Source organism: Anabrus simplex, chromosome 1 (genome assembly GCF_040414725.1).
Source record: "Anabrus simplex isolate iqAnaSimp1 chromosome 1, ASM4041472v1, whole genome shotgun sequence".
Classification (NCBI taxonomy): Eukaryota; Metazoa; Arthropoda; class Insecta; order Orthoptera; family Tettigoniidae; genus Anabrus; species Anabrus simplex.
The window spans coordinates 947,321,274-947,348,619 of record NC_090265.1 but is presented as its reverse complement, the minus strand read 5'-3'; the positions used below and the strand labels follow the sequence as shown (position 1 = coordinate 947,348,619).

The window sequence follows — 27,346 nt, the reverse complement described above, 5'->3', positions numbered from 1 at the left end:
AAAGAGGTCTGGTGCAGGTCTTTCTAATTGACTCTTATCGATGACCTGCATATCTGTGACATTTATGATGAATTGTAATGTTGAATATGGCACACCCCAGGTCAGAAGATTTAACCAATTAAGATGAAAATTCCCAAACTTGCTAGGAATCAAACCTGGGATCCCTTGGACCAAAGACTAGCTCACTAACCATTTAACCATGGAGCCAGGCATCATAATTAAACTACATGATTAAGGTTACATTGGAAAGTTTTACAATATGATTTGGTTGCGAATAAGAGAATATTGTTATGACTCTGTAAAATATGGTACATGTGGTCTTCTAGCCTCTGGTAATGTTGTCGCTGCTTCTCTATTACATCAAATAAAGAATGCACATATTCACATGTGTAGCTGTGATGGGTAAAGAAATAACATCCATACATTGTCCACGTCAAGTGCTACAAGGAGGGTAGGTCTGACTTATGAGCTGATAATAATTCACATACCGGTACTGTACTTTATATACATATAAAAGTTAAATAGATAGACTCTAGGAACTTCTGTGACATTATGCAGGTTCTGAGGTAGAGATTGTATCTCATGTGTTGTAACAGGTCAGATACTTTGTCTGTTACATGTATAGTTGTTCAAAGAAAGAATGAGCACATGGTATTATATGTTTTTCACATTTAACATTTTATCAGATTTAATTTTAATTATTTTCCAAAAATAATTCACCTCCCATGCAGTACTCTGTGGATACCCACAACATTATACCTATAGGTTTAATATTGTTTCTGAGAAAAGTGTACTTGCAAAGAATTTACACAATACCATGTGCTCACTTTTTCTTTGAGCAACTGGAGAACCATGTATCCTTATTTATCTTCCCTTTTTATGGAAATTATACATTGGATTTAGCTTCATAAAGTAGAGCATCAGGCAGATAGAGTACTAAATAAGAAATAAAATAATTGCCCATTTACTTGTAAGTTATGATTTTCTACAGATGATGCCAGTTAACTTAAATGTTTTCTTTACAAAATTCATGTGTACAAATATGGAACTTGATTTTTACAATTAATATGCAGAGTGGTTTACTAACTTCTTATCATTTATGAAGGTACCGTACCCCTCTAACACTGATAGTCTGTAAAGTCTGTATTGCTCTGCTTGCTCTGCTTGCTACCTACTGTATATGTCAGCAATGTAAAATGAGGCAGACTTGCTCAGGAAAAAATACTTTATGGTATCTTCACACCAAAATGAAAGAGCCATTTCACAAATATGCTGTTTATTTTTACTGCTAATACAAATATTAATGCACATCTAGGAAACAGATGGACAGCAGCAACTTACTGTGTAAGAAAATGTGAATAGAGTACTGGTACACACGAAAGAAAGAGATGGGTCCAAATATTTTGCTCATCCTTCGTCAGTGGACGACGGAATAATAATGGTAGTGGTCATTGTTGACAAGTAGATGCTGTGTGAGGTAAAGGGAGTGGAGAGATAGAGAGAGAAAATGAAAAAAAAAAAAAAAAGAGCAGTTATCTAATGTTAAGGCCAGGTGCTTCCCTAGAGCTGAGCATCAATTGATGTACCGTACAACTTGAGAATCTCTAAGGGCAAGCGGGTGAAAAGAAGGGGGAAAATATTTAAGGACTTCAGGCTGTGGAACTATCATCAAATGGTCATCGGAAGCAAACAGATTTGTTCATCCCCTAAAGCCCATGCCTCCCTAATTGGCTGACCATCAGAGCTCCTGACTCAAAGTACCTTAACCCCATACCCTTCATAACCACATATCATCCTGGTCTGCACAAAATCAGTCACATTTTAAAACAATCATTCAGTCTTCTCTCATCCTCCCCTGCACCCATGATCTTCTTCCAAAAAGCCCGGATGTTTATGACGTCATATTTTATTTCTTTATATTAATTCCATGGAGAATACAAGTCAAGTATGATTTTATCTATGGTGACTAATATTATACAATTTTCATGGGTCATATAAAGTCATATTTTGGCTCTGTTAAAGCTTTTGACATTTTCCTGTAATTTTTTTATATTATGGTCATATTTCTCCGTGAATTTTCGTGTTTTCGTCATATTTCTTATTTTATTCCATTTTTGCATACCTGATTTCAGTCGTCTCAAAGACAAGATTTTTCACATCTCCTAATTGTTGTCTGTAAATTCTTACAATTATCTTTCTTAGAAATATATATTTATGTGAGAGGGTAAGATATATAGAAAGAGACAGATGAGTATAAAGCGACAGAATAGTGAGCCTCAATTGAACTCTAATGATTTGAAGTATTTCAAATATAGTCCAATAACATCGTGCGATGATGAGCGGTCTTTTTGCTGTTACAAGTCGGTGTTACGTAAAAGTAGAAGATCGTTCCTATTTGAAAACTTTATATGTAATTTACTTTTCTAATTCTTTCTGATTGATCAAAATGTGACATTTCATTCTGTCCAGAGTCAAGTCATCGCTGGAATGAGTAAACAAATAAATTCAAAATATAATAATAAAATTAATATTATTACTTATTTATTATTATTGAGTGTTCTAGATTTTAAAAGTATATTTTCAATACAATGTTAATTTAAACAACGGCAAGATTTTGAAGATTTCGAAAATATGACCCAAAAATGTTTGTCATATTTATTGTCATATTTTAATACATTTTTAGATGATAAGTGCTTGCATATTTCTAACATTTTTAGGTCATAAACATCCAGGCCCTAGTCATTACACAGTCATTGCTCTCTATCTGTTTTCTGGATGAAAGAGGTCTGTTGTAGTAGAATGCTAAATGATTGCTGTAAAACATGAATCAGAATTCATTGCAGATTGCACAATAATAGTGCAATATAATGTCTGATACAAATAGACTTTATCGGGGCCAAATAAAAATCCAGTCTTTAAGTGAGTAAGAATGTGTCTGTACCATACCCACAGTAATAGACATAACAAAAAAAGGCACTCTCTCTATACAGCCTTGATTTTTTAAACTTAATAGTACACAAATTTTCCACTTTGGTAGTGCAAGGGCTGGCACTCAGCAGTTAGTTTACAGTCTATACACTATCTGCTCATAGGTTTAATATAGAGCTTTCTCCCCTAATATGTTATTCATAGCTGCAATTGCTTCATGAATTCATGAGAGTTTCTATCTTTGAATTACCATTGGCACTAACGATTCAGTCTGTATTGTCAAGCTTAATCCCAAACTTATCATTTTTACTACCAGGGATCAATATTTTTATGTTGTATATAAACTACGGATTGTATAAAACTAAATTATAAGGGGCTGGTGAACCACTCTGTATATTTTCTCAGAATTGCCCTTATAATCAACATCTGAAATGTACTTTACATTTTAAATAAAGTGTACTAATTTATTTATTTTCTTTTCTTTCTAATTTCATAGGGTCGTAAAGGCAAAGGATCTATCTTCGTGTGGGCATCTGGAAATGGAGGACGTCACACTGACTCGTGTAACTGTGATGGATACACAAATAGCATCTTCACATTGTCTATCTCAAGTGCTACACAAGGAGGGTAGGTCTAACTTACCACTGATCATTTTTGTAAATGTAAAAAATGAAACAACTAATGTTAACTTATATTGGCATATATGCAGAACTTTTCAGCTGTATACAGTAAGAATAGAAATGCTTCTTGAATGTAAATATCGATTATGCAATGTTACACAGCGAATTAACTCAACTTTATGACACTTAATATAATAAACAAGGCTGAAGTTCTGGTTTTAATACCAACAGTTGTTGTGAGAAATATATTTTCATAGAATATGGTCATATAGTGCAACGAATCTAAACTGTATCTTATGTAATGTTGTTCTAGAGAATGATGGATATGTACTTTGTGGGTATAGTGACAGTTTCCATGTTTGTGCTGATATTTATATCTTGTAGTAAGTGGTTAGCAAAGGCAGATTCAGCTCAGATGTGTTCCAAATATCATATTGTGAAATTTAAGATGGTTTGTCTTGTGTATGAACCACTGTTAAGAACAAAAAAAAAAAAAAAAAAAGTTATTACCCAGAAGTCCTCCAAAAAACTACTGCCCAGGACATTGTAAACTACATATTATATGCTCAGTTGTTGAGAAAGATGGTTGGCTAATAATAATAATACTAATAATAATACTAATAATAATAATAATAATAATAATAATAATAATAATAATAATTATTATTATTATTATAATATTATATAATATATTATATAATATAATATAATATAATATAATATAATATAATATAATATATTATATAATATTATTAATATTATTATATTATTATTATTATTATTATTATTATTATTATTATTATTATTATTATTATTATTATTATTATTATTATTATTATTATTATTATTATTATTATTATTAGGGATGTGGCAACCCCATTGCTCATAGGGTAACCACTGCAATCAGCCATCTGAATATTGGCAGGAAAAGCATACCTATTTAGAGTTGGAGGAAATTCTTGCTCGTAGCCAGAAAACATTCCGAGGCTCTACAAGGCTCATAACCTTGGTAGTATTTTTGTTGGTGCTAAATATCACTGACCCCAATCTACAGTTTTTCAACTGTCCAAGGTATGGATGAAAGTTTAGCAGAAGCTACTACCCCAGGTGGTAACCAGTCCACCTTCATCTTAAGTGAAGCATGCAGGATTTTGGATTTTGGGGAGCCTGCGCTGACATGCAGAGGGTACTGGAGACTGCAGGAAAGATCCACCACAAATGCTGGAATTTCTTTGCTACCTTTAAAATGAAATCCCTTAGGAAGATTGGCAAATTGAAACAACTAACTGATACTTCATTCCACCATCAAATATTGATTGCTGCAATTCAAGAAACAAGATTCACTGATGAACAAGTCTTTGAGTCAGAAGGTTACAGAATCTTCAAAGGAAAGGTAAACTTCTACTACCGAAAAATTGTTCCCCACCTCGACACAGGTTTCATAGCCAGTAGAAAAATTCTGGATTCAGTCATTAACTCCACTCCTAGTAGCAGATTTTCAACACTCTCCTTCCAGAGCACAAAGTTTACACTATTACGAATGTTCATGCGCCAATCAATCAAGCAAGTGAATAAGAGAGACCGAGAAGGAACAGATAAATTCTGGGAAGATCTTGAAGACGTTCTCTGTAAGATCCTAGACAAACACACGATTGTATTTCATGGAGATTTCAGTGCACAGCTGGGTAAAGAGAGGAAGTTCCGAAACATTATTGGAAACTATCCAGCGCACCAGAGAACAAACTACAATGGAGAGAGACTCGTAGAGCTATGTAAGGCCTTCAGTTTGGTTATTAAATCTACAGCTTTCAAACGCCTGCCCAGGAAGCAGAAGACTTGGACATCTCCGAATCCCAATCTCAGGGAGTTTCAATGTGATCACGTCGCAGTCCCCCATAAAGCTCAAAGAGACATGCAGAATGTGAAGGTCTTAAGGAATGCCAATCTAGATTCGAATCACTATCTATCCAAAATCAAAGTTAAACTGGATCTGAGAAACACCAGAAAGGTCCACTTGAAAAGATCAGTCGATCTGATACTGAAAACCTACGCTCATGTCCAGAATTTACTAAGAAATTAGACTTCCTGAATACCCAGAACTGGGAAGAACTACAGCAGGCCTTGGTTACAACAACAAAAGAAACAATCCCACTGATGAAGTTAAAGAAACATGCTTGGTGGAACAACGAATGTGACTCAGTGGTAAAACAAAGACAACTCGCCTAGCAAAAATGGAATTCAGAAAAGAACCAAGATAACTGGGAAAACTTCATGAATGAGAGACATTTACAGAACCTTCAAATGCAATTTAAAGAAGTATAATCCAATAAGCTTACAGTTCAAAAACTTGGATGGGAAACTAGCTTATAATGACAAAGAAAATTGCCAGATTCTAGCAAAGTACTTTGAATCTCTTCTCAATTGTGAAATTCTAATATCCACTTTCTCATTTGAAGATAATACACACATCAACCCAGATTCATCCCCTTTAATGAAAGAAGAAACCTAACAGATTATCCAGTCCCTCAAGAATAACAGAACTCGATAACTGTTGAATGTGGAAATATGCTGGTGACAAAATGATTGATAAATAGACTGACAACATCAACAATATTTGAGAAACTGAGAAACTTCCACATGACTGGACTTCTGCTCTGATTCACCCCCTGCATAAAAAAAGGGGACAAAATGGATTTGTAAGAAGGTCACAAAGTCACCACCTATACATTTCTTCAATTTATGCATATTGGTTAATACACGTTCTGTCCTTGAATACTGGACATCGTTAGCTAAAACTTGAATAAGATTTAAAACTGAAAACAAAAGGTATCATAGAGCAAAATGTTATGCTAAAACTATGTTCAGGCTAAAATGGCAAGTTCATGTCATTTGAAAATGTTTTATGAAGGTCATTTGATGCAGCATCGATTTAAATTCTTCTTGAAGTGCCATTCATTCTTCATGACATTTTTTATTTTTATTCTGGTCAGTGGATGCCTTTAAAATTTTTGTTATTTCATTTCGTACCATTAGGGGCCGATGACCTTCTATGTTAGGCCCCTTAAAACAATAAGCATCATCATCATCATCATCTTCTTGAAGTGAACCAGATTTTTTGTTGACATTAAAATGCAGCCTTTGGTATTTGAAGATGTAAATATGTTAGTTTATGTTATGTGGGATGTGTGGGAAATTTGTTGTTGGCATTAAAATGCAGCCTTTGATATTTGAAGATGTAGATATGTTATGTTATGTGGGATGTTTTTGTGAACTCGTAATAAAGCCAGACTAGTAAAAGTTACGGTGTAGGGAGGAATATATATCCTTGCCAGCCTTAAGTCAGTTGCAGCAGGCTCTTAACATCAGGACATGGACAATTCAACTTATTCTGTATTAAATGATTTCAAGGTAGGAAGACATGGAGCATATTATAGTAGCTACAAATAGAGAACCATGGATGACCTTGGTTCATATGTAGAGACTTTCAGATCAAATGCTGAAAGGGTGTTAATATAATATGATGTAATGTACATGTTCATACAACCAATAAAAAATAAACTTTGTGCTACTAAATTAACAAATGAGGTAAAATAAATATACAGTAAAAGAAATATAGTGTAATTAGTTTTAGGGTTCTGTAGCTCTCTGCTCCCGTGCAGTTGATCTGTAGATACATACTGTATCTGTAATTATTCTTTTAGAACAATGCTTGTGGAATGATATGAGGAGAACTCTTCATTTTTACAGTGATCAATATTTTCTTTGTTCGATTTTCTAATTTAACTGCTCTTATTTTCTTACTCAGGTACAAGCCATGGTATCTGGAGGAATGTTCCTCAACACTGGCAACCACATACAGCTCGGGAACTCCCGGTCATGACAAGAGCGTTGCTACAGTGGACATGGATGGCAAACTCAGACCTGACCATATATGCACAGTGGAGCACACTGGTACAGTATTACTTCTTTATACATTCAAACAAGAAAATGTATGCTAGGTGTGACCACTGTTCATTGCATCTAAACATGAAATGAGACATTTAGAAAAGGAACCTAATTCTTCTCTCCTTTTACCTGAATGAAACAAAAGATCTCTTTAGGAAAAATGTGAATTGTATGTAAACATTTCATAACTGCAAAAGAAAATCTAAATCTAAAGCAAATATGCTTGGCAAACTTTAGGGATTAATTAGAAAATAAAAAAATTAGTTCTTTTTCCAGGTTGAACCATGTTGTTGTTTTCTGTACGTTACGTCAAGTTTGCCAATATTTTGAATACCATATTTCTTTGGGTGTCTTCTTCCACTTTGGTGGCAAACTTGTCCCAGAACTTATTATTTTCCTGCTGAATCATTTGATTGACTGATATTTTCTTGTCCCTGTAAAATATGAGGTTGATTGATTTAGAAAACAACCTACAGGCCTGCAGGTGATTGATATGATTTATTTTATGTACGCAAGTACAATCGATGACGAATGGTCTCATGTCAATGTTTACTACCAGTCTCATTAAAGTAAAGCATGCTGTACTACAACAACACAGACATAATAATGACATGCCTCAGTTCTTTAACAGTGTAGTAATAACACAAAAACTACTTTGAATGTAATACTAAAATACTGTAGCTTCCAAAGATGCATTTCTGTTAAAATCATTTATATTCATTAGCTATTTCTGGAGTTCCAAGAAATTTGTGAGGCATAACTGTGCATATTGGAACACTAAAGAATAGTTTTACAGTGTGAGTCACCTAATTTCACAACTGTGAATATTTTTTACCCAACAACAAACTCAGAAATACTTTTCTAGGCTCATGAAATTAGATGATCGTCTGAACTATTGAAGATGATAGTAACCATAAAACTGTCAGGATACAAGTTAATGAAATAAATTCTACTGAAGATTACTATTCTTATAACCATCTTTCTTTTATAATTAAGAAGTTTTCATTAGTGCATAGTTAATGTAACAATATTGTTAACAACATTCTCTGCCCCTTTCTCAGCTGGTTGAGGTTGCCAATGGTCTCTGTACACTTGTGACTGAAATTTGAAAATATAAACAATGCTATTTATTAAAGCTGATTAATTCCAATGCTCAGTGTATTGTAGTGTCTCAGTTGGAGATAAACAATCATGTTAAACTAATGATATGAATAATTTTAGGAACATCTGCATCAGCTCCCCTTGCTGCTGGTATTGCTGCTCTGGCCCTCGAAGCAAATCCTAGTCTCACCTGGAGAGACATGCAGTACCTTGTAGTACTTTCTTCACGATCAGGACCACTCGAGAAAGAATCAGGATGGACTGTAAATGGTGTTAAAAGAAAAGGTGAGTTATACCTTTCTTTTTCTGTTTCATTTGCAATGTCCCCATATGGGCTCAGAGCTAGTAAGACACATGGCCTCATTTTATCTGACATTGTTTCCACTTAATTATGACATTGTTTTTAACATTCCAAGGTCAACTTCTGTTTATTTCTGACCTTGATAATGTTATTTTCCAAAGACTTAAGCTTTCTTTGTTTTCCTGCCTATCATGGGTCATTATGCTACATATTTTCCAAATGACATTTAAAACAGTTGCTGACTGCAGCAAGTTTTTCAGAACTGGTTTCAGATGGGCTTTGTATCATTTGAGCTTAGGTCTTCCAACCTTACAAAATTGCTAGTTTTTGTTGACAACTTATTTCACTCAGAATGTATATTCAGAATTTTTTTCTTTTGCAAATGTTTTAACGTCACACAGACTCAGATCTTTTGGCGACGATGGGGTAGGAAAGGGCTTGGACTGTGAAGAAAGCGGCTGTGGACTTGATTAACATTCAGTCCCAGCATTCTGTCTGGTGTGAAGATGGGAAACCACAGAAAACCATATTAAAGATTGCCAACTGTGGAGTTCAAACGCACTATCTCCTGAGTGAAAGGTCACAGCTACATGACCTGAATGGCATAGCCAACTTGCTTGGTGCAATGTAAATATTCTTATTTGAATGGTGCAGATCTCATAATTAAAGGCATATACAGAAAATAATCTTGCTGCGAGTCCAAGAGAATGATGCCAGTAGCCTTATGAATCCAAGTTGACAGGCTTGATCCATCTCATTTTGGTGGTATTTGAAGGTGTTCAAATACATCAACCTTCTGTCAGCAGTTTTTTTTTTTCTTGCATGCGGAACAACTCATAAAATACAAAATGCCAGCACCTTGGCATCCCGAAAAACCATAGAAGTAGTTAGTAGGACATAAAACCAATAGAATTATTATTATTATTATTATTATTATTATTATTATTATTATTATTATTATTATTATTATTATTAAAATGACACTAAGTTACTTTGGTGTATGAAACACATTAGCTTAACCATTTGCACTTGAACATACTGTAATTTATAGGTCTAACTTTATTTTTGGCCGGCCCCGTGGTGTAGGGGTAGCGTGCCTGCCTCTTACCCGGAGGCCCCGGGTTCGATTCCTGGCCAGGTCAGGGATTTTTACCTGGACCTGAGGGCTGGTTCAAGGTCCACTCAGCCTACATGATTAGAATTGAGGAGCTATCTGACGGTGAGATAGCGGCCCCGGTCCAGGAAGCCAAGAATAACGGCCGAGAGGATTCGTCGTGCTGACCACAAGACACCTCGTAATCTGCAAGCCTTCGGGCTGAGCAGCGGTCGCTTGGCAGGCCAAGGCCCTTCAAGAGCTGTAGTGCCATGGGGTTTGGTTGGGTTTTAACTTTATTTTTGACCTTAATTGCTCTAATTACTCTTTAAATGATTTAATATAACTAATATTGTCTTCACCATCATAACTACATTTTCAAGGAATACAAGTATGCTATGCCATCTGTTGTTATATTTTGTTCCACGTGTGTAACAACTGTTTACGACAAGTTATGAACAAATCCTTTTATTATTAATACATACTCTCTGATTTTACAGATAGACAACTCTGCTATAGTTCATTCCATGTTAAAACAGTATTACGCTTACAGGGTTGCCATATCGAACGGTTCTGCTCAACACCATCACTGGAAAACAGCAGCCCATAAATTTGTGAAATTCAGTATTTAAGTTCAAGATAAAAAGTGGAAGAAACTAAACTGCAAATTATTTTTTATGAATTACTGGGGACGGAAGGGAGGGGGTTTACAGGGGCTAGTTTTGGTTTGTACAGAATCAGAGCTAAATTATGGCACATAAGAAATGTTAGAGGAGTGAGGGATTCATTTAATTGCATTTAATAAATTTCCCCAGGCAACGCAGGATACTACTGTGCAGTCATATCACTCACAAAAACAATAGTAAAAATTAAATGTGGTCATAAAAAACAGTGGTAAAATTAAAATGCACTTAAGAAGAACAGCTAAATAACAAAACCAAGCACAAATAAAACACTCGGCAATTTTTTATCAGTACAAGTTATGCCATGACGTATCGCTGCACACCACAACACCAAAATCTTCAGTAAATACTTCTGTACAGTACGAAAATAATAGAACACACAAATACTGTGCAATATTCAACCAACTCTCACTTAACACAAGACCGGTATGCACTGATTTAAAGCCTAAAAACACACATGCAACAAATGAATACTGCAGATGACTTCACTACAGAAGTGAACTGCCGGCGGTTCACAGAGTGAGGGACTACACGCGGCTTGTACCAGAGCAACACAGAAGAAGGAAAATGAAGGAAGGCAACGAAGTGATGGCTGTTCCTGCCATTGTGCTTCCTCCCTATGAATATACTTATGAAAAAGAAAATGATATGTAGTTATTTTAATAACTCGCAGACAAAAATGCTGCATCCTTTTTATCTGTCATTCATAATACATTACAAAGTACAGTATAATATCCCTTAATCATGAGGAATTATGGGTGTTTCAGAGGGTGTGTGTTCATTCCTTGTAGGTCCATAAGAGCAATACTGTTTTCTTAACGTGGATTGAGCTATAGTCTCATCACTGAACGATAAACCGATAGAGGGCATAGAGGGCATCTCAGTCCCTAACATCTGTGAAGCAGCTTAGAACCCATTAATTTACACCTGGAACTAATAGATAGGAACATAATTACCATGTAGGTAATATTACAAAACAGAACATACCACTGTAAAGACTTGTCATGCACAGTACAATGTTGGTCTCCAAAGTCAGACTGCTAAGGAGAATAGGAACGAACACAAAGGATAAACAAGATGGCTATGCAGTTTGGGTCACATAGCTGTGAGATTGCATGTGAGAGAGAAAGAGAGAGAGAGAGAGAGAGTCAACAGTGGGTCACTGTCAGCAGCCCTGAAAGTGGTTTTCTGTTGTTTTTCATTTTCACACCAGTCAAATGCTGGGACTGTACCTTAATTAAGGCCATTGTTCTTCCTTCCCATTCTTAGCCCTGTCCTAGCCCATTGTTGCTGTAAGACCTGTCTGAGTCTGTACAATGTAAAAGAAGTAGCAAAAAAATAGAACTTCGTCCTCATTAATAGTCTTCCTAGATCTATTTTTCTTGGCCCCAACAAAGCTTAAAGTACTTTAAAGATGTGGAGTTTGTCCTTATTGAATGTTTTTTTTTTTTGTTACTCCCTCTACTATCACTTAACACAAGACCGGTATGCACTGATTTAAAGCCTAACAACACACATGCAACAAATGAATACTGCAGATGACTTCACTACAGAAGTGAACTGCCGGCGGTTCACAGAGTGAGGGACTACACGCGGCTTGTACCAGAGCAACACAGAAGAAGGAAAATGAAATCCTTTATAAATATTTTTATCCTCCCTTCTAGATTTAGTGTTATTAACATTGTGCCGGCCCCGTGGTGTAGAGGTAGCATGCCTGCCTCTTACCGGGAGGCCCTGGGTTCAATTTCCAGCCAGATCAGGGATTTTTACCTGGAACTGAGGGCTGGTTCGAGGTCCACTCAGCCTACATTATTAGAATCTAGGAGCTATCTGACAGTGAGATAGCAGCCCCGGTCTAGAAAGCCAAGAATAATGGTCGAGAGGATTTGCGTGCTGACCACATGACACCTCGTAATCTGCAGGCTTTCGGGCTGAGCTTGGTAGGCCAAGGCCCTTTAGGGCTGTAGTGCCATGTGGAAGGGGGGGTTAACATTATCATATCATAATACTGGTAAATCAATCATTAATCTAATTATATGAATTATTTTGTTGTATTCAGGAGACTTAAGGCCCTGAAGATTGTAAAATATTCATTATGTTCAAGAAAAGTATAATTATGGCTGATTTATAAAACCATGTTTCAATCATATTTTGAGGGATTAGTTTCCTTATCCTTCCCATATATGTTTCAGTAAGCCACAAGTTTGGTTATGGCCTAATGGATGCAGGAGCAATGGTCAGCCTTGCTGAGCAGTGGACCAATGTTCCCCCTCAGCATATCTGTAAATCTCAAGAAATCAATGAAGAAAGGTAGCTTAATTAAATTATATAAATTATTTTTAAGAAGATTGTTCTGTGCATATCAAATTTTATTAATGAAGTACCTCTATCCATGGACTAATTTTTTTCTATGCATGTCAAGAAATCATGATGAAGGGTAGGCTGATTATTATCTGACTGTAAGTAGAAGGCAATATTGTCACAACTTGTGAACATGAAGAGGTGACCATAGGACTACAGCTTAGTCTGGAATTACTCCCACTTAACTTGTGTTGTGTTAACTGTGATATCAGATGCACTAGAAATTACATAGTGCTGATGACTGCTTCTTGTCCATGAAGCAATCTAATAAGAAGTGGTAATGGTCAACTCAATTCAGACCATGAATCAGCAACAAAGCTTACATTCCATTTGTAACCTCATGGCTATAGAGAATGTGATTTTGATTAATTGATTACTGTATTGTACCGTATTTTTAGAATAGGAATGTAAGAGTGTTTCTTTGCCCTAGAAGGCACATACAGTAGTTCACGGGAGAAACATTGTCACATGGAGATAAATAAATGAAAGACTATTATCAGCTACAAAACATTTATTTATGTATGTATGTAATTTATGTATCTATTTATTTATGTATTTATTTATTCATTCATTCATTCATTTATTTATTTACAGTGCCATGGTACCAATGATATCAGATAAATAAATACAAAACTATACAAATACATGTTACACTATTTACAAATCCAATTTAAATCTCTACATGCATGCATACATTCAATTATATATTGTAGTTAACATCATAGTCTGTCTGGCCAGCATCTTGTTATACAGCTACAGTAACAGAGTAGCCCATATAGCCAGCATCTCAATGCCGAGTGTTGGGTGGTGGTAAATAACTGTAAAGGGACCAGCGGCTTTGGGCGGATGAGTTCTCTTAGGTGGAGCAGTAGTGCACGCAGTGTAGGAAATGACACTGGAACCTACTAAGCAGTGTCTGTTCCCAGGTTAGAGGCAACTGCAACAGGCGTCTGTACTCCATGTTAGGAGCAGCCTGAGCATCTGCTGGCAATAACTCCAAAATGCCTTGGGAGTGGTGACTCATCGTAGTAATAGCCTACCAGTATATTGTAATGAAACTTCATTGTGGATCCAGATCAAGGCTAGGCGTTGTGCTTCCACCCCTGGGGTTACTATGAGAAATGGGTGACTAGGGTAGAATATTAAGAAGAGGATTAAAGATGAAACGTCGTCGCCATAAGACCTATCTGTGTCGGTGCGACGTAAAGCCCCCAGCAAAAAAAAAAAAAAAAAAAAAAAAGATGAAACAGTAAAATTTGCTGTCATTAACATAATCATCCTGAATGGGAAAACAGAATACCGTAATTAGTAGATTTCATGGAGAGGAAGGATATAGATATTCTTGGTCTTTCTAAAGTAAAATGGAAAGGAAGTGGTGAGAAAAAACTCAGAAATGGGACAGAGTTGGTATGGAGTAGAGGCAAAGAGTTCAAGAATGCAGTAGGATTAATGATTAAGAACAACTTAAAACACAGCAGAGGAAAATAAAATTCAGGCAGACGAGATGAAATTTCTAAGAAGTATGCTGGTCAAGATCACACAGGACCGAATAAGAAATATGATAATGCGAGAATCACTAAGTGTATGCAGGTGGGAGAGAGAGTAGAACAATTGAGTCTGACATGGTATGGACACATGAAAATAATGGGAGAAACAAGGGTCCTAAAGTTGGTGACTGACCTGGAGGTTGGAGGGAAAAGACATAGAGGTAGACCCAGGAAACAATGGAGAGAACTCATTGAACAAGACCTAAGGAAGAGAGTGGCAAGCTTTCAAGACATCTTTGATGAAGAATAGTGGAAAGGCAGATAGAGATGATCATGAACTTACTTTCACATATAAAGATATTAAACATACTTTGAAATACAAAGATTACAGTGTATAAGTAGCATTCCATCAGGTACTTATTCACGGCAATCTCATAATGAGCATAACTTTCAATCTGTTTTATTTCATTAGGTAATTTATTCAATAGTAGAATAAAGTATTATCTAAATGATTCTCAAATGATGCTACTGAATGATAGTAAAGGCAAATATTAAGTAGCGTAATCACATTAATAATAAGCTCTAAAAACAGAATTTAGAAATGTTGGTTCCATTTCTAACTATCCATTCCTTCAAACAAAAGCTTTTCCACAAATTTTGAACATCATCAGTTTTTCTTTGTTTCATAATCTCCTCATGCTGAATTCAAAACAAATATGTAATAGCTTTCTTGTTTGACATTGTGTATATCTCTGATATTTATATATGCATTATTAAAAGAACAGAAAAGGAAAGAAATTGTAGCATCATCCTAGCAATGTACTGTATGTGACCATCTGTAGTATCTATTAGGTACAGTATCACTTACATGAAGTCTTGGTTCTATCTACAGGCAAATAGACCCAACTTATGGTACTACTATGCAAGTCCATATGGATGTGAATGGATGCAGTGGAACTCTGAATGAGGTGCGTTTTCTGGAGCATGTACAGTGCAAAATTTCTCTCCGATTCTTCCCAAGGGGCAACCTGCGTATTATACTTACTTCTCCCATGGGCACACCTTCCACTCTACTGTTCGAGAGACCACGAGATGTTGTGAGCTCCAATTTTGATGACTGGCCTTTTCTCAGTGTTCACTACTGGGGAGAAAAGGCTGATGGCCGTTGGACTCTTCAGGTTATTAATGCCGGCAGCCGTCATGTCAATCAGCCTGGTAAGTCTCACACTATTACTTCTATTACATCCATTAACTTTCATTACTACATTCAAGATGATAATGTTATTTTAGAATTTAAGTGCTTTAAGTAGGTACTGTGTAATATACAGGATAAAAATAATAAATTTACTATTTTTACATTGTGGGGAGAGAAATAAAGCAAAGCAGCTAGGGGACATTTTCTAGAGCAGTCTTTTGGTGTCAAAATCATTAGAATTACACTACTTACATTTATTTAGGTTAAGTTGGTATTATTTTAGTGGGTACTTTAGCTATAATGGTTTTGACCTTCATCCTTCTGCTCTCCTCTTGTGGCCGTTCCTCATTGTTATTTCGAGTCTAGTTCAAGTGAGATGTCTTAGCAATGACTGCACCAATTCAGAATTCCACCAAATGTTAAGTGCTCTCCGTCATATGTTTTCTCCTAGCTAGAGGTGGGTGCCTAGTTGATATTCACAGAGAAATTCTTCCTGTTTATGGAAACATTGAGTTGACAACATGTAACAAAGTGATGCTGTGAATTCTTAGAAGGCAGGACCGATGTTCATGGCTAACATAGGAGGGTGGGCCATCTGTGATGACTGATGAACTTCTTCAGACAAATGAGAAAACAATATCTGCCACTTCCACTTGTTTCTTGCAGGACAACACTTCCACGATGATGATGAGATCTAGAATGAAGTGTAAGTGTGGCTCCAACAGCATGCGGCAGAATTCTGTAACTGTGGGATACAGCAGCTAGTAGTCAGAGTTAACAAGTGTGTGGACAATTTTTTTAAATAATAATAATAATAATAATAATAATAATAATAATAATAATAATAATAATAATAATAATAATAATAATAATAATAATAATAATAATAATATGATGGCTTCAGCTACCATGTGCAAGCAATTTAATTTGATGCTATATGGCTGCTTGCTCAACAGTTTTGATGTTCTGCTGTACTCTAGGTCTACTGGATGGCAGAGTGAACCGAATCTTCTCTCTTGGATGTCTATGGCTGAGTTTTAATTAATTTTGTCAGGTGAACACCAAATGTCAACAGATCTTTTACATGCTTGACATTTTACAACATGGAGTGTCAAATGGAATTTTCTTCCCACGCTTCAAAAGTCCAACTACCTCTGCCAGCTTGAATCTTCCATCTTGGGATCCAGAGGCTGACACTTTACCACTGATCCACAGAGGAAGTAACATAAAACCATGTTACATTGACTTAGAGGTGCTAATAACTAATCTGTACATCAAATAAGCTAAGTTTCTTAACTTTTATGAACTGAACACATTAAATTTTCTGGCATTTTTCATAGGCAGAGAGAGTAAAATGTCAAAAATATCAATATTGAACTTATCCACACTTTTCAGATGTTTTGTCAAATAAATTATATTTAAATGAATTCTAGCCATTGTAACCTTACATTCTGGACACATCTATTAAAGGCCTCATGTAGGCCTATCTTTATCACTAACTGAATGTCACACTAGACTTATCTGATGAATGAAGAAATTATTCTTAAATGCATTTAAAAAATATATATTTTTTTTTTTTTCCTTTAGAAAATGCTCAACATTTTCTGGAGGTTGACAAGAAGCTTTCATTCATTTGAAAAGTTCCTGTTACCTGTTTCCTTTTCACATGTACTTTCTTAATTTGTTTTCTTCCTAGTTCATACACTAGCCCTTATTTGCAAACTGCTTTTATTAACTTCATTGAGTTTTCAATTATAAATTTCAAACAAATCCATTTTCTTTCATATACAGGACTATCATAGGATCATTTTCCTACTACCGAGCTCGATAGCTGCAGTCGCTTAAGTGCGGCCAGTATCCAGTAATCGGGAGATAGTGGGTTCGAGCCCCACTGTCGGCAGCCCTGAAGATGGTTTTCCATGGTTTTCCATTTTCACACCAGGCAAATGCCGGGGCTGTACCTTAATTAAGGCCACGGCCGCTTCCTTCCAATTCCTAGGCCTTTTCTATCCCATCGTCGCCATAAGACCTATCTGTGTCGGTGCGACGTAAAGCAAATAGCAAAAGGAAAAAAAATCCTACTTTATTTTATTTTGATATTGCTATCAGTATAAATTACTTTTAGTCTTGAGTACTCTTCATCATCTCCCCTTATTTTGATGCAGCCAGATCAGGTGAAATATGGTTCCTCTTTATATGAATTTGTCTTTCAACCACTCATCGTCCTTCACCATGTTCCTTACTTTATGCTGTTCTTAATCAAGTCTATGCATCCTTGAACTTGTGCATACCTTGGCTAGTGCATATGGGGAGGCCACTGCGTAGGCTACTTGGAGCCATGCCTCTTGGTAGGTGTGCTATTTACCAACTGATGAGCCCAACTTAGCACACTGGGACGAAATGCCGGCAACCAGGAATGAGTTAGCTGGAAAATTTATAATGTCCAATAACGGATCAACTATATTGTTAGGATAAGATTTAAGCGGGATAAACACATAATTCTATCTCTCTACCTAGGTATATACCTATGTGATTTGATCTGACAACTGTTTGTTCTTTTTCAATACTCATACAGGCTTATGTTTTTTCTGATGAATAAACATTTCAATCCATAAATAACTGAAAGTTATTAATACAGAATTTGATTTCTCTCTACAGGTATTTTGAAGAAATGGCAGCTCATTTTTTACGGTACAGCAACCAATCCCATTCGGCTGAGATCTACTACCTCCTTCAGCAGTGTTCCTCATGCTTTATCACAACAGAGCTCACAATCAAGTTTTGTATTCCCCAATTCTCCTCAAGTATCTCCTCCTCCTTCATCAGATAGCAATGGATATTACAACATCAACCCAGGATTCCAGAATTTCCCTAACATATATAGTGTATCAGGGAGTGAACCAGAGTCTTCTGTTGCTCCACTGAATGATGATGACAAATCTCAGTTTCCACAAGATAATCTCATGGAGTCAGATGACAACAGTAAAAAGGTGCTTCATAGCTGTGATCCTGAATGTGATCCTCAGGGCTGCTATGGCAAAGGACCTACCCAATGCATAGCCTGCAAACATTATAAACTGGACAAGTAAGTTACATAATTAGATAGTTTACTGTTAGTGGATTGTTTTTCTCACACAATTCAGCTTTGATAGGGAAATTGTATCCAGCTTTCAGTATCAGAGGGGAAGAGACATTCTGCTGCTATGAACACAAAATTTCAATAAACTGTACTATTTTCCCAATGGGATGTTATTTGTCCCTAGCTGGTCTGAGTAGCTTAAATGTGAGCCCAAGTTACTGGGTTTTATCCCAGCCCATTCTGGCACTATTTTGAAGGTTTTGAAGTATTTGAAGGTAAAGATTTACTGGCACAATAAAGTACTCATGTGGATAAAATTTCAGTACCTTAGTGTCTCTAAAAGTCATAAAAGTAGCTAGCAGGACTTAAAACTAATAACATTATTATTATTTGTCCTTGATAAATCTGCTCTGTGCTACCCAATCCCAAGCTCATAACATCGTGCAATATTGGCCATAGGTGCTGCCATAATCGATGTGTAATACTGTGTGAAGATACCATACATATAAACTTCACTCACGTTGGGCCTAGGTAATGTCAGTTCAGATTAATTTAACCAAAATGCTGAATAAGTACATCCAAACAGCATATTTTTAACTTTGATAATTTAGATTACCGTATACTGCATTTTAAATGTCTATGTGTATTTTGGTGAATCATCTCAGTTACATTGCTACACAGTTCAAAAAAATTGGGGGAACATGTTCTTGAATGTATGCCATGCTCCACAAAACAATACCTCACACCCAGGTATATTACCAACTAAACCATTATTCTTTACCGTTGTATATAAAAGAACATAGATGGATTCACGTTCATTTTCAGAACACAAACGGAAATGTCCAAATAGGGGCGAAAACAAAGTGATAAGTCCTCCAGGGTGGATGGTTATCACAGTTGGAGAGCTTCAGTATGGTGTATGTCCTCCACGAGCATTTATCACAGCTTGGCACCTACGTGGCATGCTCCGTATAAGTTGACGGAGGTCACGTTGCGGTATCAGGTCCCATTATTCAATGAGAGCCTGTTTGAGTTCTTGAGAGTCTCCGGTGGAACAGGGCACCCACGAACACTTCTGTCAAGCCTATCCCCCACATGCTTGATGGGATTAAGGTCGGGACTTGCTCCTGGCCATTCCATCTTTTGAATGTCCAGTTCTTGCAAGACAGCTCTGGTGATGCGCGCTACATGAGCCCTGGTATTGTCGTGCATGGGTACGAATTCAGAGCCAACACCGTATGCAGCAACAACACATGCTGTAGCATTATCTGCTCAGTGTACCCCGCAGCAGTAAGACTACCACTCACATCATGTGACATTCTTCATTAGATTTAGTAATGTTTTTAAAATTATTTTTAAGTTAACTTTAGATCTTATGACCAGCTGAAGATGACCTCTGTGAAGGTCGAAACCGGTACTGCTTAGTAACAAGATACAATAAAGTATTGATTAGGTGGACGGTACCCATTCTTTGTGATTATAGATACCAAGTATCAATACGGACATGAAACTGATAGATTACAATATTGGCAACTTTGCATTATGACTTGCATGTCATTGGCTTCCCATTTTGATTTTGCTATACTGTAGTGTTCTTGATTTTCTAAAACTGATGGTTACTAATGACTTGAACATAATTTTACCATTACATGTTATTTAAATGCTTGTACTATAAAGCAGTAGTATTATGTATTATTCTGTTGAAGTTGATATATATTAAGTTACTGCTGATGGTTTTTATTCAGAGATATATTAATCTGAGGATTTTTTGAAAATTTGTGTTTACAGTATTTGATCTTGTGTCTATTCAGCTGTGTATGCTGTAAATATTTAGCACCTTAAAAATTTGAGATTTTGTATTTTGATCAGTTTTACCCTGTATGTCGTTATAATATGCTTGAATAATGGTTTCGCTCTCTTTATTTCTGAATCCAATCAATAGTTACATTAGCACTAACAGTCCTCTTTGGTACTAATTGATAAAATATTGAGTTCTTCTATTTTTATACATCTATTTTATTCAACATGACATTGTTTACAAATTTGATACAGTTTTAGACATCTGAAATGGCAGTTACTAAAATTACAACTAACAAACTATCGGTACAGTAACATTAATTAAACAGGAAAGAAATGAACATGACCTTTTGAGACTGAAAAAAAAAAAAACATGCCTTCCTTACCTTTTAAGACTGGAAAACAACAAAAAAAAACATGTATAATGTCCCTCCTTATCAACTCCTTTTATAGGTTGATCCTCTTTCACACATTTCACCAGGCACTCCACAAGCTGCATGTCTTCTTCCAATGGTAAAACTCGTTGCTTTCCGATGGTGAATTTATACTGCCCATTTAAGGTAACATTCAGCATTGCGTATGACTTAGCACATTTCTTGAAGGCTACCCGAATGCTCAGCCTTCCAAGCCTTTACATCCTGGACTGCATTTTCGAGGTATACTGGAAAGTACTTCTTCTTTCCTCCAGGAATGTTAATAGCAGGTGCTCTACATTTTATTCCTAACCTCGGTAATTGAGGTGGAATTGTTGTCCCAATAATAATGCTTCTGTTAACTTGTTAATGGTATTACTGGAGCCTGTTGTTGTTCCAGCATTATTGGAATGCCACAAATGTTTCAGTGAGAGCTTTCCTGCAAATTTATGTTGCATGGAAATGTGGGAAATTTTAAAATGTGCGATGAACGGTTTTACACATCATGATTGGTTTTACCCCATCTTACAGTGGTTTTGTGATTAGATATATATAATGATGGGACCATACATACACACATACCAGACTACAGACCAAGATCAGTAAAAGTTTAAAGGGTGGGTATTTTCAAGAAATCCTTTGTATAATTGACTAGAGTGGTCCAATGTAGGCCAACTAAAAATGACAGGAAACTTGAAAAGTACTAGAATTGCAAACCATTTGCTTGGGTACATTGAAAAAAGCATCTAGTATTGCTTCTATGTTGTTTGGCTCTTCACATAACCTTTGGAGGAATTAGTCAAAGGCAATAGATGATCCTCTTTCAAACATTTCACCAGGCACTCCACAATAAAGATGTTCACCTGTGGAGCTTTAATCCAAGATTTCATGTAGTTGTAAACATAGAACCAGCACTTCACTGAAATTTATTTTTGGCAATGATTGTTGCAGCACTTGTGTGAGCCGATGTCCACCACGTAGTTTCCCTAACCAGGGTGGTGTATGCTGGCCATGTCACGAGTCATGTGAAACCTGTGCTGGTCCTGGACAAGACAGCTGCCTCACTTGTGCTCCAGCTCATTTGCGAGTAACTGACCTTTCCGTGTGCCTACAGCAGTGTCCAGAAGGCTATTATGAGAGTAAGCTATCTTGTAATTGATCATATTAACATCCTATTTGAAGAAAAAAGTACAATCTATGGCAGTTTACATCTTTAAAGAAATGATAGGATGAAATTGTCTTCATTTTTTATTTGAAATTATAATTGAAAGCCATGGGTAAATTTAGCCTAAATATGCTTACGGTGTGGTCATGCACAAAATGCACATACTGTAATAAAATGTATAGGTAAGAAGAGAAAAAGATCATATATTGTGCAACCATCAACCTTCCCTGGTTTTACAGGTTGCCACCATGGACAAAGTGATTTCATACAATATCAAATATAGGCCTACTTTGGTGTAAATTTACAGTCTGTGTAAATACATTGTAAGTTATAGTGCTGAGTATTACTATCTGTACAGGTAGAATTTTACAATTCCCAATGAACTACTGATTGCATAAAGTATATCTTGTATTCCATTTTTTGGCAAACCAAACTTCTTTCAGAACTGTCTGAAATATAGGTATATGTACAGGAAACAGATGGAGAAGAACAGTTGGTAAGTAGATACTGTTGTGTGGTAAAGGGAGGGGAGGAGATATGCAATATAGGAGAATGGAAAGAAAAGTAGTAGTTCTCTAATGTTAAGGCTGGGTGCTTCCCTTGATCTGAGCATGAGTTGGTGTCTAACCTTGGAATCCCTAAGGGCAAGAGTGTGGGAGGATGTAGTTAAATGTTGAAGGTCTTTAAATATGAAAAAGTGATCAAATGTGGTTTGATCGTGCCTCATGTGTATGGGACAGGAAGACCATGGTACAGGTTTTGCAGGTACTGCAATGGCCACATATTCATTTGGCTGGTAACTGCTGCCATTTCTTGATTGATGCAGTATTTTTGCATCTATCTCTTAATACAGGCCAGACAAAATGTAGCTTCCACCAAAGTCTGTCTCATTTATGGCTGTGCTTTTGCAGCAGGACTGGCCCTATCAACCTTTGTGTTGATGATCTAACAGACAAAGTGTTGGTTTTTAAGCCAAAGTAGAAAACTGGACAGAAACTACACTGAAGCTGTTACATGATGTTGGATGAATTGCAGTCATGATGACCTTGTATGGGTGGTGTTGCTGGTGTAAGTGGTGCTGGATATTTGTAGAATGTAGGTCTTACAGCGATTGTGTTCACAGAGAAAAGAGCCAGAAGGGGGTGGAGATTGGTGTAGGTCATAGTGAGTGAGAATGATTCTTAGGTTTGATGGATGCCTGAATGTGACTGTGGGAGTTTTTGAAAGAAGATCATGATTGTGAGGTGAGGGTGACAGAGGGTTGAATGCTTGTTTTAAAATTTTGTGAAGATCAGGATGATATGTGGTAGTGAAGGGTACTGGCCTTGATAGCTTGGAGAGTCTGGGGACAAAGATCATGGTTGAGGAAATCTGGTTGGGTGAAAGGCTGTCAAGAGGCATGGACTTCAGGAGTTGAACAGGTTCATGCCCCGGGTGGCAAGGCTGAATAGTAGTGATTTTTTTATGTAATACGGGTGAAAACTGTTGTAGTGGAGATACTGCTGATAGCTGTGAGTCTGATGGATACAAAGGTATCAATTCTGGGAGGTAGAGGTTGATGTCAAGAAAAGTGAGAGAATTGGGCAAGATCTGCCAAGTGGAATGGACACCATAATTAGAGTTGAGGCAGTACAGGAAGGAGTCAAGCAGATTTGGTTCATAATGTCACAGGAAAAAGATCAGTGAACCTCCACAATACTAGGGGGATAAAGAGACTCAATGGCAAGGAAATCCATCTCGAGTTTTCCCATGAGAAGGTTGGGATATGAGAGGGCCATGCTGGTGCCCATTGCAGTGCTGTAAATGTGATGGAATAGCTTCAAGGGCCAATATTCGAACAATTAGGTGTACTGCTAATCCAGCTGTTCTGGATATACTTCTGCAATATGTGAAAATCTGAAATAGACTGAGTGTCTTGGAATGTTTCTTTTATCTTCTGGCTAAAAAGTGGGGAATGGAAGCATTACAGTGCATTTTTACTTCAACCTATCTTATTAGTATTACTGAAAGTGAGTGTGTTGTACGTTACTATTAAATGTATTGAATGGGCAACCAAGGTTTGTTTCATGTGATGTCAGTGTGACTGGATGTCGTCTGAATATTTCACTTACTAAAAGCAAAAAAAAAAAAAAAAAAAAAAAAAAAAAAAAAAAAAAATATTCAGACAGCGCTGGTCAGTAATTAGCACGGTATTCTCTATTGAAAATAAAAAATATAAAAGTAGGCTCCTTTTGTATGTTGTTCAAATTCATAACCAAAACCAACAACCTCATACTGTACCTTAAGACAAGGCAAGCTTTCTGTAATTGATACTGAATATTAAAAAATTCTTTAGAAAGTCACAGATATTATGCAAACCTTCTTGTGATAATTGTATGAATAATATGTACTGCATTTAAGAATTGTAGATTTTGGTTTCTCAGTTTTGTTGATTGTTCCTTGATTGTTGATTCTTTTCCAGTACATTTCTGTACCAGACTTTTTCTAACCATGGCTCTGGGATTACTGTGTTGACAACTGATTCATTCAAAGCAAAATGTGGATCTCTTGTTATGCACTGTACCAGCCAGTGCAGAAGTAATAAACAAACACCTTTGAGAGAGTGCTTAAATCACTGGATTTCCAAATCTGATAAGTTCAGTCAAAAAGTGCTTTTTTGCTCAATACTGGAATGTTAAGTTCTTTAAATTAATCAAAGTGGAAACATGGTTCATTTTAAATGTTCATAATGTTTCATCTGTGTCCAGGGTTATGTTTGGTGGCCTGTTTCTTTCTGCATATCAGCACTTGTGACTTCTAAACTCTTGTGTTCTTTCACAGATTTAGAACAGAATACGTGTGTACCATGTGAGCAGAACTGTGCCAGTTGCCAGGACAGACCTGACCACTGTACTAGTTGTGATCACCATCTTGTGCTTCATGACAACCGCTGCTATGCTGCCTGCCCCACATACACATATGAAACAGAAGACTATGGGTAGGAAAATTTCCCAAATTTTAGTCTCATACTGAGGGTATTAGTAATGATGAATCCTGCTCATGACTCTTGAATTTAATGTATTTATTGATCAAATAGTAATTAAATATAGTTATGTCAGTTGGAGAAAGGGGTGGGGTGGGCAAAGAACTAGATATTGGGCCCCTTTAACCCTGGAGAGGACCTGTCACTGTCTTTTCAACCAGGTTCAGAGATAAATGTTTATAGTTCTTAACCTAGCAGGCCACTGGCTTCCATCCCCTCAGTGCCTTACATTGGACTCGTCCACTATCAGTGTGCGTAAACAATTCACCTTTCCCGTTCCTCAGTTTTAGACTGAGTGCATTGTTTGACGGATCCGGTCTAAACCTCTGACGTGTGTGTGTTTATGAGTTAAGTTTTATTTCTTTTCATTCAGTTAATGTAGTAAGAAAGTGCCAGTAATGCTTTATTTTCATGTAAATAGTGCCTTCTTATATACTGATTCCAAAGGCATCATGGTTAGAAATAGGGAATGAGAAATTCTAAGACATTTAGAAAGTGTTGAGAAGGAAATGGCAAGAGAAGAGGAGAGAGCTCAAAATCCAGGAATGGTTAGACGCCAGTTGTTTATCGATGAACCTGCTGTTGAAGCAATTGATGAACTTGTATCGGATGATGACATGGAAGACGAACTACAAATACAAGAAGAAAGTTCCAGTTCAGAGGAATCTGCTGATGAAGAGGAGCAAGTTGAGTGGCAAGGACCTCAGTACCTTGGAAAAGACAACATAACAACATGGGCTGTCCACTGTCCTCCACAGAATAGAAATACAAGAACGCCTGCATGAAATAGAGTGAGATGCTTACCTGGGGTGACGCATCATAAACCAAACTCACCAATAGAAGCATGGAAAATATTAGTTCTGGATGAGTGTTGGATGACGTAAGATTTACTAACCAATGTATTTCAGAAGTACGATCTGGGTATTCGAAGCAAAGTGATGCCCAAGACACAATTAGGAGTGAGATAGAGGCATTTATTGGCCTTCTCTATTTGGCGGTGGTTTACAAGGCATGCCATTTGAACCTAATGGATTTATGGGTAACTGATGGGTTTGAGATTGAGTTCTTCAGAACCACCATGAACTTAAAACGATTTAAATTTCTAATAAGAAACATAAGATTCGATGGTGCCAAAACATGCAAGCAACAAATATTGTTAGACAAACTCGCCCCCATTCAAGACATTTTTGAAAAGGTTGTTGAGAAATGCAAGACAAGCTTCTCTGTGAGTGAGTATTTGACCTTCGATGAAAAAATGCTAGAGACATTTAGGGGACAGTGTGCCTTTAGGCAATATATAAAGAACAAGCTGGCCAAATACGGCATCAAAGTGTATTCTTTAGCATGCGTGAAATCATTTTACACGGTTAATATGGAGGTGTACGCAGGCAAACAACCTGACAGACCTTTCAGGGTTGATAATTCTGGACTTGCAGTTGTAAAGAGGATCATAGCACCCATCAGTGGCATAAGGCAGTCAATAACTACTGATAACTGGTATACTTCCATCCCTCTTATGGATCCATGTTGAAAGACCATAATCTAACATTAGTAGGAACTCTGATAAAAAACAAAAAAGAAATTCCTCCTACACTTATCAGAAAAGGAAAGCCTGTAAATTCCAGCATCTTTTCCTTCAAAGGAAACCTAACTCTGGTGGCCTGTACTCCAAAGAAAAACAAAGTCGTGGTTCTAATTTCCAACATGCACGATAGTGATATCAACCCGGAATGCAGAGATGCTTCTAAGCCACATATCATGACATTCTATAATTCAATCAAATGTGGTAGTGATGTAGTTGACCAGTATAAAGAGTGTTACTCAGTTCCACGCAAAAGCAACCGTTCGCCAATGACTTTGTTTTGTACTATCTTGAACATTACTGGCGTTAATTTGTATATTATTTACAAGCATGTGGAAGGTAACTTTGACATTCAAAGGCGTAATTATTTGAAAGAACTAAGCCAACAGTTACGCGTAAGATATTTGCAAGAATGCAATGCTATTCAAATTCTCCCTACAGGGCTAAAAGAGAAACATTTGGCAAATGTTAGGATTGCCTGATAAAGAGCTCTCTGCAGCTCCACAAGTACTAGAAGGACCCGAAAGATCCTACTGCAACTGGGAAAAAAAAAAAAAAACAGAAAAACTAAGAC

General features: G+C 36.6%; 1 protein-coding gene across 1 annotated transcript in view; it reads left to right on the top strand.

Moving 5' to 3' along the window:
• Positions 1-27,346, top strand: part of Fur2 (furin-like protease 2) — a 147,831-nt gene that overhangs the window by 79,102 nt on the left and 41,383 nt on the right. Inside the window, exons 3-10 of the mRNA XM_067136712.2 lie at positions 3,425-3,555; positions 7,354-7,499; positions 8,715-8,879; positions 12,864-12,981; positions 15,412-15,734; positions 18,373-18,799; positions 21,955-22,142; positions 24,989-25,145. Coding sequence (XP_066992813.1) covers positions 3,425-3,555; positions 7,354-7,499; positions 8,715-8,879; positions 12,864-12,981; positions 15,412-15,734; positions 18,373-18,799; positions 21,955-22,142; positions 24,989-25,145 — 1,655 coding nt within the window. The remainder of the gene's footprint in view (positions 1-3,424; positions 3,556-7,353; positions 7,500-8,714; positions 8,880-12,863; positions 12,982-15,411; positions 15,735-18,372; positions 18,800-21,954; positions 22,143-24,988; positions 25,146-27,346) is intronic.